Source organism: Pholis gunnellus, assembly GCF_910591455.1.
Source record: "Pholis gunnellus genome assembly, chromosome: 6".
NCBI lineage: Eukaryota > Metazoa > Chordata > Actinopteri > Perciformes > Pholidae > Pholis > Pholis gunnellus.
The window spans coordinates 11,221,492-11,236,082 of NC_136532.1; the positions used below are offsets into that span (position 1 = coordinate 11,221,492).

General features: G+C 39.8%; 2 protein-coding genes across 2 annotated transcripts; one reads left to right on the top strand and one right to left on the bottom strand.

The window, feature by feature from the left end:
- Nucleotides 1–729: 729 nt before the first annotated feature.
- On the bottom strand, nt 730–4,974 carry mthfd2 (methylenetetrahydrofolate dehydrogenase (NADP+ dependent) 2, methenyltetrahydrofolate cyclohydrolase). Its single transcript, XM_079160714.1, has 8 exons — nt 4,821–4,974; nt 2,791–2,975; nt 2,557–2,679; nt 2,094–2,246; nt 1,894–2,001; nt 1,710–1,802; nt 1,485–1,610; nt 730–1,389 (listed from the first exon to the last, which is right to left on the bottom strand). The coding sequence occupies exons 1-8, from the start codon at nt 4,898–4,900 to the stop codon at nt 1,241–1,243; spliced, it is 1,017 nt and encodes a 338-aa protein (XP_079016840.1). The 5' UTR covers nt 4,901–4,974; the 3' UTR covers nt 730–1,240.
- A 1,665-nt stretch (nt 4,975–6,639) lies between these two features.
- Nucleotides 6,640–14,221, top strand: mob1a (MOB kinase activator 1A). The gene is made up of 6 exons (XM_079160459.1): nt 6,640–6,804; nt 7,561–7,727; nt 8,227–8,320; nt 9,905–10,038; nt 11,477–11,640; nt 12,091–14,221. The coding sequence occupies exons 1-6, from the start codon at nt 6,791–6,793 to the stop codon at nt 12,166–12,168; spliced, it is 651 nt and encodes a 216-aa protein (XP_079016585.1). The 5' UTR covers nt 6,640–6,790; the 3' UTR covers nt 12,169–14,221.
- Nucleotides 14,222–14,591: the final 370 nt, after the last annotated feature.

Sequence of the window (14,591 nt, forward strand, 5' to 3'; positions counted from 1 at the left end):
GGCCAAGTGGAGCAGATTAGACAGGTTCATCCTAAATCTCACATGCAGAGATAAAAAAAAAAAACTTCGACCTCAATGAACCCCTCAAACCACACCAGATGGGTCCTCCCTATATGCCTGTGGTACCTCCCACAGCACCGAAAGAGAATTAAAAGGAAAAATAGAGAAGGGCGTCAGCTCAACTGCTAATCAGATTTAACAAGGTTAACGAGATGACCTAAAAAAAAAAAAAAGCCATCACATCTTATAACAGATGAAAAAGTGAGACAATAGTTCTGTGTATCAGATATTTTTCTCACACTAATCAGTGAGTATTTTCGTCCCAGTTACTTTAAAATGGGTCAATGCGTAAAAGGAATATAATTGTGGGAAATATTTTTTTACAGATACCCAAAGAGTCAGTTTATAAATCAGTATATGATTTAATGAGAGGGCTTTAGTGTAGAATAAAACATCTGGTATCAAAGGTGATCTAATCTAGTAGAGACCAGTGACTCATGTAGCTGTGATGTAATGATGCCAAATATGGAAAGTTGGATCAAAAGTAGTGTGGTTATTCAATACTGGTACTAAGACACACTTACTTTTAATGATAGTGCCTGAGAAGTGAGTTACATTTGGAATGAGGGCATAAATTTAAATCTGATACTGTAAAGAGTGTATGAGTACAACATCACAGTTTGCTAATGTAAGTGAAGAGGCAATTGGTACACACAGAAAGCATCAATGTGAAAACATATTTCCAATATTTATTTCAAAGTTTTTACAAAGGCAATTGTGAATCTTTAAAGCTTATTTATTGACAAACATGTGTTCCTGATGGTGTTAGCCCTTGTCACTCTTGGTACATAAGGCTAAACTAACGGAAAAAAGCACAACAGACAGGCCTCAAATGCTCGGTTTAAAATGTTTACCAGCTTAGTGTTAAATGCTGCATCCGTCCATGCTTAAATAGTATGTCAATGTAGTAATAAATAAAATAAGTTCATGATTCCTTAAAAGTCCAAAGCAAAACATTGCATCATAAATACTGAAACGTAAAAGTTGCAGCTGCATGAGTGAATGTAACAGTCTGAACATGGCTGGACTTGACCTGAGGACAGGTTGAAGATGTCAGCAGGAAGAGAGCCTTGAAGCTATCATCTTTCCAGTCCATATGCAAGGAGAGCTCGTCAGGTTGCTCCAAGTAACAAATGAGGGGGTGGAATGTGTCGCAGTCGCTTGGATTTTCTTCGGCCCATTAGGACGCAGCCGCCATGCGGATCCTCTCTTGGGGAAATAACAGAACGTTCTTAGCTGCTTTGATAGTGTTTTTCATTAGCATTGCCACGGTCATGGGTCCCACACCTCCGGGCACAGGGGTGATGAAGCCCGCCTTCTGTCTCACGCCTGAATATAGACAGAAAAGATATGTAGTTACAGACACCCGAGACGCCAAGCAAGTCCATGCAAGAAATACGATCACGTTCGCTGGCCAGCCTCACTTTCAAAATCCACATCTCCAACCAGTCGGCTTTTCCCGGTAACCGGGTCATGCACTCTGTTTATTCCAACGTCGATCACCGCTGCTCCCTCTTTGATCATGTCCGCGGTAATGAGGTTTGGAATCCCTGATAGATCAGCAAACACACGTTAGAATTGGACGACAAATGTGCTTCCGAAAAATGCGCTTTAAACTATTTAGAGATTGTCAGAACAGTTACACAAACCTGCAGCTGCCACAACGATATCAGCGATTTTAGTGTGTTGGCGAAGTTGCTCCTTTGGAGTGTAACGGTGAGAGATAGTGACCGTGGCATCGCCTGCAACAAGAACGACATTTAGGATTAGTACTGTGTATTTTAACCCTCCATCTTTAAATGTACAGATAAACAAATATGAACAGTAACCAACCTCCGGGCCTCTCATGACGGCCGTCCGTATGCAGTAACATGGCGATGGGCATGCCCACATTCTTGGAGCGTCCTGCAACTACAACATTCTTCCCGATAGTAGGAATACCTGGAGGACGAGAATCCAAATAATTAGTTTAGATAGTTCGTCCAGCGGCATTTCAACCTGAAGACAAAGCAAGCGATCACTCCTGTTGTTACCTGTGCGATTGATAATTTCCCAGACTCCCCAGGGAGTGGCAGGGAGCATGGTGGACTGATCCAGGCACATGCGACCCACATTTACGACGTGGAAGCCGTCCACGTCCTTGGTTGGGGAAACTGCATTGCAGATTGCACGCTCATCAATGTGATCTGTCAGAAAACAAAGACGCGCTACATTCAGGACGACTAGATCTCCAGGGTTTAGTTCAGGAAGAGTGATTTTGTAAAAGTTCACAATTGCAAAGTGTTTTACCTTCAACTATAAAGATTTGAGATTTTAGCGCTCTAACACGTGCTGCCGACACATATTGACTGATACTTGCAGACACTGACAGTTTCAGTCAATGCGATGTCTGTCTTGCCCGATAACAACAACAACAGCACATATAACTCTACAGATGCACGACTAACAATACTCATTGTTCCATCTCTCTGCCCTAGTGTTCCACTTTCTCTGTACCTGGCAGAGGCAGCTGGACCAGCAGGCCGTCCACACGATGGTCTGTGTTGAGTTTGTAGATCAGGTCCAATAACTCCTCCTCACTGATGTCTGAATGCTTGAGAATCGTCTCACTAGAGATTCCTGTGGGAGGTTGAAGTGAGAAAGCAACTCAAAACACAGCCAATTGTTCTTATATTGTAGAAAAGTGGGGTTTACACACACGCATGAGAACTGTGGAGTTTTTATTCTCACCGACATCGGCTGCAGCTCGTGTCTTATTCAGGACGTAGGAGTGACTGGCTGGGTTTTCTCCCACCAGAACCACACTCAGATGGGGTCTCCTGTGGCCGGCTGAAACCCATTTATCCACGTCGGCCCGGGCCTCCTCTCGAACCTGTCGTGCTAGTTTCCTTCCTGAGATGACCACCGCCTCCTGTCTGAGAGTTGGGCAGAAAAAAAAAAAGACTAGAGTCAGAGGACAAACAGTTTGTAACTTAATTTTTTAACAAGTTGTGTCTCTGTCGTTAGTCAGGCATAGAAATAAGGGTTCAATTTGTCATGCTCATTCTAATACTGCAACTATTATACTCACTATTCATTATTTTTTCAATGTATTTACTTGTTTAGTACACTGTACTGAGCCCAGTGTACAGAGCTAAAGGTTGTATTGACTCAATATGATCACCAGCCACAGAACACGTAGTACTGTAGAGGTAATTAAACTGTTCAAACAACGACGCTAATCATTTAACATTCTTTCAACTTGAATATCTGAATCAGTTTTACTCTATCCAAACAAACTTGGTTGCCACAGACACCAGATACCTGTAATCAATCTCAACCACCCAGCTGGGGTAAGAACACACTCTAGCCTCTAAAATTAGACACAGCACGTCTCCACCTGACAGACTCACATGCTTCACGAGCACTTTTACTGTAGAGTTACACTACCATCTGTTAGATCCCAGCAAGAGAAGGCAACGGTGGTTCAAACTGATCTATAGTTCACTGTACGAGTATACAAACTGTGTTGACCTGTCCGGCATGCTTTGTCCAAATTTCAAAAGCGCCAAAATGGTTGCGTAACAACGAGAAAGCAGTGGCTAATAACTACAGAGTAATGAGCAAACAGTTATGCAACCACTCTTTTATTCTGCCAAAACTAATGACACCTCTCGCATCTTTGGGTAAAATGGGTGAGGCCATGCCAGTGAGTGGAACAGGTTCCAGAGGAAATGTGTCGAAATGACTTGGCTGCTCTCTAGCCTCATACAAATTCAAACACGAAGACGGTTTAATGAAGAGGAAACGCCTCGATTCACATGTATGGCCATGCATAGCCACGTTAAACAGACAGTTGATTGAGGCCAACCTCAGAGGAGAGTTGGGGTTTTGTGCATTTTTTTTGTTATTTTATCTTTTTAGTATTCTTCTGTACATGTTACCTGTTGCTGTGTGTATTTCAAGGCAAAGTCTGTTGAGTTTATGTGTAATGAAAGTGAGTCAATGCTTTAAAGTTGTATCTATGTTGTGATACATGGTAATGACTCATGCATGACTTGTCATAGGTTTTAAATTATATACCTTGTGCCTTTGGAGCTGCAGGTCATGTGAAAGGGTCACACAGGGTTTGTAAGGCGAGTGTGCAACATTATACCATTACATTTATCCAAGTCATGCTGAACTGCAAATATATAGATATATCTATATATATATATATATATATATATATATATATATATATATATATATATATATATATATATATATATATATATATATATATATATATATATATATATATATATATATAGATATATAGATATATAGATATCATGTCCAATGTGTGCATTATTTCTGCTTTTTCTAATGATCGCATGTCTTTCACAACCAGCACGAATGTGCATGTGTTTTCCTTGTGTGCAGCCCAACACCTCGGTCTCCAGCTGAAACCTGGGTCCTGAAGCTCCGGGTGCAAGCCCTGAGACCGATTTCATCAGCCGAACGAGCGCTGCAATGTTACCGGCATACCGCTAAGGGCGCACCACAATGTGACCAGCTGCGGACATTTAGTACAATAAAATCAAGCAGACCCTGCATAATAAAACGCAAGGTATCCCATCCGCTCGAACACAACATCACAGGAGACCGGCACATTCACAAATATAACAATATATATACATATATATATTAATAAACATATCGTCTCATGTTGGAGAGGAAGGCGCCGAACATGCCGTTAAAGTAGGACTTCAGATTTCAGAGCTGGTGGACTCACTCACCTCGAGGCGGTCGTGTGCAGCGTACAGACTTGATGCTGGGAGTGTTGGCACAGTTTCCTGAGAGCCCTGATTGTTGCCATTCTGACCGGCTGAGAGGAGAAGAGACACGGCGGCCGGTTACGTAACACACCACCACCCGGGCTGACAGAGCGACGTCTGTTGGAGGCGGAAGACGAGGGCCAGTAGGGCTTTTATAGCCCTTCCCCCCTACAAGGGATGGTGCATGCGTCACTGTTATCTGATGCCACACCTCCTATGCATTGATAACACTGTACGTTTCCAATATCACGAACCGCCCCACAGCTGCAGAGAGGTGTACCAGAGTCAAAACGTGTAATGTTTCAAACTGAAATGAATTTGCAGTCTCGTGGAAGTATTAGGTAGAGTGAAGTACAAGTAACTCGGAATTGTACTCACTTGAGTGCATGTATGTACTTTACTAAGAAGTATTCACATACACATTTACTTTAGCAAAAGTAGTAATAATGCATACAAAAATACTCCATTAGGTATTATATTTAAAATGAAAGAGAACCTACTGAAATATTGTAAGCAAAATATACTTGAAGCATCAAAAGTAGAAGCGCTCCATATTTAAGTACTTATTCTTTAATACTTGAAAGTTTAAGGACAGTTATATTGTTATATGTTATTGGATTATTATTAATGATAAATTAATGTAGAAACAGCATTTATTGGTTGAGGTGGAGCTAATTCTAGCTACTTTATATATAAGCTACTGTTGAGAAGTTTATTGTACTTTACAATACTTTGGATTAATTATGCTCTCCATAGGTTTTGAAAAAAACAGCACATATTTACAAAGTAAGTAGCAACAATCTGTCAAATACATATGGTAGAGTAAAAAGAACAATATTTCCCTCTGAGGCGTAGTGGAGTAGAAGTGACGTGATAAATGAAATACTCAATTTACTCAAGTAAAGTGCATCTACCTCAGAACTGTACTTCAACTGAGCAATTGAGTAAATCATGTGTTCCTGTTACTTTCCAACATGGACGGGTTAACCTGTTGAGGGCCCCCAGGACAACAATTGCTGTTGGGCCTCCAGCCCTTATTGTGTATGCATCCTGTCAATCATGTACAGTGCACACAGCAGACTATACACAACCCCTGGTTCAATATTTGTCAGCTAGTTTCTGGTAATTTGATTAAACAAGACTTTATTTAGGAATCTATGCTGTGTGAGGACAGTATATTCTTTAAAAGTAGGTGCAGAAGCTACATCAGTTGATGTACTCTGTGCAAATTTCACAACAAATATGAGTTATTTAAATTAGCAAAAACTAATTGGCACATTGAACCTGGGTTTCATGGAGCCCCTGGTTGACTGAGGCCCAACACACTTTTCCCAAATGTCAATCCAACCAATCCACCATTAACTAACTCATTTTTGCTTAGTTGCTTACAGTCTATGAATATACATTTTGTCAGGTGCACTTATCTAAAAAATATTCTTTCATGAATAAATAAATAATGAATACCTTTTAATACAAAATAAAATATTGGTTTACAAAAGTTGGGCACCAGATAAAAGTGGTTTCAGTATGAAAAATGTGTGCTTCTGTGTCTGAATGTCCCTATATTAGATTAGATATAGGCTACCACTAAGCTAATTCCTAAATACTGATTTAAGTAAACGTATTAGTAGACATAAAGTTATTCGTTTAGTTTGACTGGCTGCACTGTACTGTAAGTCGATGTGGAGAGGTGTAGTAGCGTCGTGCAGCCGGCAGGGGGCGACAGTGTGCCTGTCGGACTGTCGCAGAGAGCCGATAGAGGAAGAGACACTTTGGGTGCAGTTCATGTTAGCCGAGAGAACGTCAACGTTACTGTTAGCAGGCATCGCCGACAAGTGGCTCCTTGTGTCCGACCGACAGAACAAAGTTGTGTTTATTAAAACCAGAGCTGCGAGTTGTAACCGAGGCTCTCCGACGACTGCTTCTTCAAGATGAGCTTCCTGTTGTAAGTAAAGTCAACGTTAGCAGTCTCTTGCTAAGTTACAGACGGAGCTTGCGGTTAAGCTAACGCTGCTGCGAAGTTAACATCGAGGGAAGTAAACTGTCGTCAAAGTGAAAGACACCGTTACAGATAACGAGTCAGCTAATCGCGTAGGAAGCCTCATTAGTTAAGGTTACACGTACAACGCCTTTGTGTGTGTAGGCTTATCATTGTCGTAGCATTATAAGTGAGCTGTATGCATTTATAGGGTCACAATGCATTCGCCAATTATAACGTTCATTTACTTTAAACTAACACTAGTTACGTTCTAACTAGGCTAGCATGATGGTTACTAGCTGACGGTTGGTTAGCCTACTTAGCGGATATGGTCACTTATATTATTAATTGTAATAATTCTATAACTAAGACGAGCCATGTTGACAGTAGTCCTCATTCACACCGTTGCTGTCTTGACCTCGTTGGGAGAGATTGCTAAACATTGAGCAACGTGATCAACTGTCCGGTTGTTTACAGCCTGTCACGTTTCCTGTCGTCGCCTTAACTTCATTGACATGACTCAGATTGTACAGTCATACATCTGTCACACTAAAAAACGAGCCAAACAAGTTGACAAACGTCTTAGTTGAATATATGTTGTTTGCATCAACTAGACAGGAAGGATCTCCACATGTGGAGGCCCAAGAGGAGCATCTACTCCCTCACTGTCCTGCTAGCTTACAGACAAGTTCAGCTCAGCTGCACGTTTTGTTTCTTTGCTAGTGGCAGTCGCTCATCCAAGACCTTCAAGCCGAAGAAGAACATCCCAGAGGGCTCCCACCAGTATGAGCTGCTGAAACACGCCGAGGCGACACTGGGCAGTGGGAACTTGAGGCAGGCTGTCATGCTGCCCGAGGGAGAGGATCTCAACGAGTGGATTGCTGTCAACAGTGAGTTGACATGAATGCAATTAACCTATTTAGAGAGAACATCACTCCGTCCACAAACTACCATTTCTAAACACGAATGGCCTTTGTAGAGAGGTTGATCATCCCCCGAGTGGTAAATGAAGAGACGCGCAGTCAAACAAACACACAAAAGTATTGGTAAATTATTAGTCACTAGATTTACATTGTCCACAAAGCAAGCAGCGGTAATGGCAGCAGAATTATTTGAAACGTTTGTTAAAAATGCAGCAAAAACACATGCATAGATGTGGTCATATTTGTTTGTTGTATTCCCATCATTCATTCTACAGGAGGCCATAAAGAAAAACACTAGATTCCTTATGGCTGTAGATAATCTATTCTAAAAATTCAGCTCATTCAGCTCTACGTTGTGTAAAAGGACCAGATAAAACCTCTGTTTACTATTTAGTTTATTATTGTAATGCGCATGATCATTAATTGTTATATATATAACAGACATATAATTAACCCTTTCTTCCAGCGGTGGATTTCTTCAACCAGATCAATATGCTATACGGCACCATCACCGAGTTCTGCACTGAGACCAGCTGCTCTGTGATGTCTGCCGGACCAAGGTAACGGCCAACAGTGTCCTCTCTTTGAGTACAGGGTTTCTCATAGGGAGACATCTTGACCCAGTAGTAAAAGCACAGGTGTAAAGATTAATATTACCAGTGACTGATATGTTTTATGGGTCCTGGTGTTGTACATGCTGGCTCACTGGCTCACTGTCATGGCTTATTGAGACACTTGACTAGAGTGGGTGTGGTGTAAGGGAAGGCGTTCCAGGACTCCTCTTCAACTCCCACTGAGTTCTCTCAGTGCTGTTTTGGGCAAAATTGAGCAGAAACATGTTCGTAAAAAGAGTGTTATGCATAAAATGTTGTTCTTCGCGTGTAACCAGGGCCTAGCAATTTACTTTAGCTTAAATACTCTTGTATCCGTAAACGTCCAAATACTGGTTTGTCAGTTTTCAGGCAGAAAACACAGAATGAAGACAAAGCAGGCTTGTGTTTTATCAAAAGGTCAAATGAAAGACAGTGACCCCAAACATATGCATGTTATTTAACACGTAACATATAATCTTTGCTAAAACTTGCCCTACTGCGATGAATTAAACAGCTCAAAGTAAACTAAATGTGATTTTGCAAGTTCCATTGACACAAGGAAAACATTTAGGCTGATGTTAACATGTTAACTTCACATGAGTTGACCGTGACACAGGATGTGTAATCTTTGAGGAACATTGCAAAACATGAATAACAATGCAAATCAATACTGACAGATACGTGGCTCTACAGCACCATGATAAGGGGCTTCATAATGCTCCTGCAGTAATATGATTTTATAAAACAATTGTTATGAACAGCACATTGCTAAAGGCAGTTAAGCATTACTTTACAACAGAAGAGAACCATTTAACCATAAGTAGAGATTGTTCCTGTGTTTTTGGGCTCTAAAACACACTCTTTACCTGTGTCAGTGTTCCAGACATATTAAACATTGTTTGTACCTCAGGAACCCGAGCTGGGATGTATTTCTGGTTAAAACTTAATTTATGATTACAGACATTTATGAACTAGAGTTAAAGTAAGTTTAACAAGTCTGTTTTTAATTATGAGTGAATCAGGATGTAATATGCTACCAAGTGGTGAAAAAAAAGTCACAATGCATCTGAGACCGAACCAACGTGTACAACTGAAATGAAGCCTTGTGAACTGATCTGATCTGATCGTATAAAAGAACCCAAACATGGAGTCAGACGTTGAATGGCTATGACAGTCGAAGTGAATGAAATTGAAATGCATCATCTGAATGTCACATGAGGAAAACAGGAATTACACTTTGCGTGTGGTGCCTGTAGGGCTGTTGAGTTCAAATTTAGATTTGGCACTTCCTCTATTCTCTTGCTGGCCAATACTGTCTGTGTTCAGTCTGTAATCAGGAGGAAGAGACCGCCGTTCACTTCCTGTTGACATAGCCGCCATCAAGAATAGGATTGTAGATACTTTTGCATTGCCCCCTCCTGCTTCTTTTTTTAGCTTATCTTCTACCAGATATGTGACGTCCTGACCGACAGACTGATTGTAGAGCTTTCGTGTCTCGTATGTAAGTAAATAATACAACAGGTGCCGATTGATTGTGTTGTTTCTCTGTAGATATGAGTATCACTGGGCTGATGGCACCAACATTAAGAAGCCCATCAAATGCTCCGCGCCCAAGTACATTGACTACCTGATGACCTGGGTGCAGGATCAGCTGGATGATGAGACCCTTTTCCCCTCCAAGATTGGTGAGTTCTGATTATAAGTAATTGTCATTTTCAGCAGTTTGTAAATAAACTTTCAGCTAAAACTTTTTCTCAACGATTTTTAAATCAGTTTCACCTTTAAAAAGAAGTGTTTTACACATCTCTGATTCACCCAGATTCACTTACAGTACAATAAAACCAACACCAAACATGCTGTCGTCACATTTTTTCCCCTGTCCAACAGTCTGGACTCTCATAGGTTTGTCATTTGATTTATTTGATGTTCTTATTTAATGAACATATACAGTTTCTCTTCCTTTGAGTATTTGTGTAAAATGTGTGTTCGGCTCATCGAGAAAAAAGACCTGTCTGGTATTGCTTCAGGTTTGGACCGGTGCACCTACTATACAGTCAGAGGTTGTTAGTAAAGTGATTTTTTTCTTTGGCAAAAATAATTTTGTGATTATTGAGCTGATTTGAAGGGGTTCACCTCCTGAACAGTGTCTCGTAGCCCTTTTTATACATAGTTGAATGCAGCAGCACAATGATCCTAAACATGCAGACAGGCAGCCAAAGGTAGAAGCAGTATAATGTGTGTTCTGGACTGTCCGAGCCCGTCACCTGACTTCATTCCAGCTGATCATGTGCCTCACGTGCTGAAGAGGCAGAGCCCCCCCCCCCCACACACACGCACACACACACTCACACACACACACACACACACACACACACACACACACACACACACACACACACACACACACACACACAACATGAAGTGAAGAAGTCTTTGTGTTGTAGAGTTCAGACAGAGCTTAGCTACAAAATACTACTTTATCAACGTATTATACAATATATGGATATGACCTCAATCATTTTGCTGACCTAGATATTGCTAATTGTGTTTAAATATGTGTTTGTTTACATATGGATGTCATCAAAATGTTAGCAACATGATGCTAGAGTTATAAGACTTGGGCATTGTGCAAACATCTCTGTTAACAGAGCCAGAGAGTCTGTTTTATTTATTACTTCGGTATTATTGCTTTCATTTATTTATGTATTATTTATTAAGGATGATTTGATGTTTTTTTCCAATTCCAAAATCTAAATATCTTTAAGCATTATAAGTGCGCTGCTCTTTTAAAGAGTGTACTATTAATTTTCTTAAAATCTAAATGTCTTTTTTATCTCAATTATTTCTGGGTTATTATATTTAATCCACCAAAATGTGTTAGCGTGACAGGCCTATTACAAATTGTAAGACTTTTTTTTTTTAAATTTGTCAATTTGTCGAGTTTAATTTGGTTCCCTGACATTGAAGGACAGTGTTTAATGCATCTTAACGGCGCTGTACCTCCCCTCTGCAGGCCGTGTAACATTTGTAGGTAGCTTTGTGTGGATGCAGAGATTTTTCTGCTCTCCTTATCAATGTTCTTCCTTTTGACGTCGGCATATTCCACCACCTTCTGTCCCGCAGGAGTTCCCTTTCCCAAGAACTTCATGTCTGTGGCCAAGACCATCCTGAAGCGGCTGTTCAGGGTTTACGCTCACATTTACCACCAGCATTTTGACTCTGTGATGCAGCTGCAGGAGGAGGCCCACCTCAACACCTCCTTCAAGCACTTCATTTTCTTTGTTCAGGTGAGATTATCCCGTTACAATGTAGGATGTAATCCCTGCTGTGTGTCTAATGCCCCATTTTGACATGCACTGTCATCAATATATACTCAATATAACCCATGAAAGGATGGAACTAGTAACATTTATATACATTAATAACAACAACTTTGTGTAAAAAGTCACGACTTGAACAAACGGATTAACTCAGCAGTTTCACAGATTATATGTCTAAACGAGGTTTATGAAAAGTTGTCATAGCAGGAGGATTTATGCATGTGTGGTGTGATAAAGGATGTTATCCAAAAAGTGCCCAGTTACACTACATATTGTAAGTACATACAGGGTTAAGCATTGCATTGGACCCCTAAATGTGTCAATGCTACGACAACCTCTGTCCTATTTTGTTATACAGCTCTTATCATATTGAGTATGAGCAGCAGAGATGTGTCATATCAACTGTTTTTCTTGTAGGAGTTCAACCTCATCGACAGGCGAGAGCTTGCTCCCCTGCAGGACTTGATCGAGAAGCTTGGATCCAAGGACAGATAGACATTTCATCACACATCTCCCTTTTTTTTTTTTAACAGTTTCTTTTTCTCCTTTGTCCCCGTCTGTGACGTCCGCTACCTCTACGACTTCTAGTCTCAACTCTTAAAATCTGTGCCTTCTTCTTCTTCTTCTCATTTCATGAATGTTCGTACTGTACTTTTCCTTTTATTCCTTCTGTTGTCTTGTATGCTGTCTTTGAGCCCTTTCTTCCATGTTGCCACTCTAAATCATATAAAATAGTGTAATAAGAATATTTTTTTCACAGGACTGTGGTCAATGATTTTGTAAGAGCAACCTACTGAATTTTATATCGGACCAAGGACATTGGGAAGTTAAAGTGAAAACCAGCTTGGTTCCTTCAGAAGTTGGTGTGCAGTGTTGTCATTGTCTAAACACTTTTTTTTAGTTATGGATAGGCAGATTTGTTTTTGTTAACTTTTAGCTATTGTTATTACAGTGACTGACCAAATAGCCCATCTTTTTTTAAATGTTTTTTAGTGTTCAGTGGAAAGTAAAGAGGTGACATGACACTGGTGGACTCTCATGACGATACAAGTGTGTGGAAAGTATGTTCAGTCTAAGATGAAGACGGGCAAAGAAAGCACCAGGATTTGGCTCTATATATATATATATATATATAGCTCTCTGTCACAAGCTGGTTGTGTATCTGGTTTTTGACTTTTGTTAACATGCTTCCTATTGACAAGCTCTTTGACACAGTTACATGTGGAGAGATGCAGCGATAGACAATTGTTAGATGCCGATTTTCTTGCCCTGTAAAAAAAACACCACCATCAAATGCATTATTTCAATTTGGTCATGCAATATTGTGTTTTGCACATTTTTCAGCTATTTTACTACATTAAAATAGTACGATGCAAGAATTGGTGGTTACAGTGATACTTTTAAACTGCTTGTTAGTTATTATTAATAGCCACGTAAAGCTTTTGTAATCATGGCCCCATAAAGGAGTTGTATAGTAGAAATGATCCTGTCAACAACAAAATATAGTTTAATGTGTATTTTTTTGTCATTTCAGTTCATTTTGTGGTGCCGATTTATTTGTGGAACTCCGCATATTTGATCTTTCAACGCTGGTACTTTTAACTTTTTTTTTTTCTTTTCTTTTTTCCTAAATATTTCCCCCCTGGATTGTAAAATAGAGCAATAACTATTGCTGATGAGTGAGCGGAGGTTTATGTAGTTCTCCCACAGATGTCTTCACATGCTTCACAGTCCTTCCCTGGGCTGACTCTGGCTACGACAGCAGGGCTGTTTGTACCGCCGTCCTTTTTACAAACTAACGCAGCTAATATTCCTGATGACGTTCCATTTGACCAACTTCGAACAAGTGAATTGGTCCATAGCCATCTACATGTTGGACATAAATTAAAATCAGACAATCATGTAACCAATTAAGAGCCGTTAGATAACTTAATGCATCACCAGGAACCAACCGATGTGAGTGGGTGCAGTAGAGTTCATTTTATGATGTGCTACTTTGTAAGATGTTGAAAGCCTTTCAACAATGTGACAAAACTCATGTTTTTACACTTCAACTGGGATTTATTCACTTTTTAGCCCTCAAGCTGCTTGTGGAAAAAATTCAATTTAAGTTAATCATCGATATAAAATCAATATATTTTACAAGGCTGAGTTATTTCATTGATTTTATTTGAAAATATAACGAGTCCTTTCTTTCAATCCAGCCACATATTTTTTTGAAATGTATTGCTTTTTCCTCACAATTTTGTTTTCCAACTCTTGGCATGGAGTTACATTTCATATGACATTGTGATATTAGCAGTTGACTGTACCTTTTTCAAAAAAGGAACAAGGGCTTTGAAATGAATTTTAAAGTTTTATATATTTACAATAACGGTCCAATCATCACAGTCATTGAGACTGGGAGGAGGTGCGAGGATGTATGTACTGCGTCTGAACATGTGCTGTAAATAACATCAGTGTTTTATCTGAACAAAACTGTGCCTTACAGAAAGGAAAATGTCTGATATGACAGTATTGGTCGATCAAAACCTCAATAAACACTGAAAGGACAAAGTTGTGTTGATTGTGTTTGTCTACTGAATGTCTGAGTCTGCAGGCTTGTGCAGTAGAGACAACTATGTGTTTAAATTATGATATTTACAGTTATTCGCTTGTTACACAATAACAAGCCTGTGTCATAGATAAACTGGACTGTGTTTAATAGTCTGTGTTGGGGAGAAGCTAGTTACATCAGACAGAGTTACGTAATTGTTGGAATGCTGTTAAGCATTCCAACTATTGTTATCCTGTTTTTCTTTATTCCACTATTCCTTCCGTACGTATTTTGGCACTTATCTCCTTCAACATTTTTTAAGCTACAGAAACTTTTGAAATATCAAAATGTTCAGCTTATGTCTGCTATGTCTCTTCATATT

What these genes read in the sequence shown, in the direction of transcription:
- mthfd2 (XM_079160714.1), bottom strand. Translation starts at nt 4,900, where the DNA reads ATGGCAACAATCAGGGCTCTCAGGAAACTGTGCCAACACTCCCAGCAT. An exon ending in GGTCCAGCTGCCTCTGCCAG is followed by an intron (nt 2,247 to 2,556) that starts GTACAGAGAAAG and finishes GTTTTCTGACAG; the next exon opens with ATCACATTGATGAGCGTGCA. An exon ending in TATCGTTGTGGCAGCTGCAG is followed by an intron (nt 1,611 to 1,709) that starts GTTTGTGTAACT and finishes CTGATCTATCAG; the next exon opens with GGATTCCAAACCTCATTACC.
- mob1a (XM_079160459.1), top strand. An exon ending in GTGATGTCTGCCGGACCAAG is followed by an intron (nt 8,321 to 9,904) that starts GTAACGGCCAAC and finishes GTTTCTCTGTAG; the next exon opens with ATATGAGTATCACTGGGCTG. An exon ending in CCTTTTCCCCTCCAAGATTG is followed by an intron (nt 10,039 to 11,476) that starts GTGAGTTCTGAT and finishes TCTGTCCCGCAG; the next exon opens with GAGTTCCCTTTCCCAAGAAC.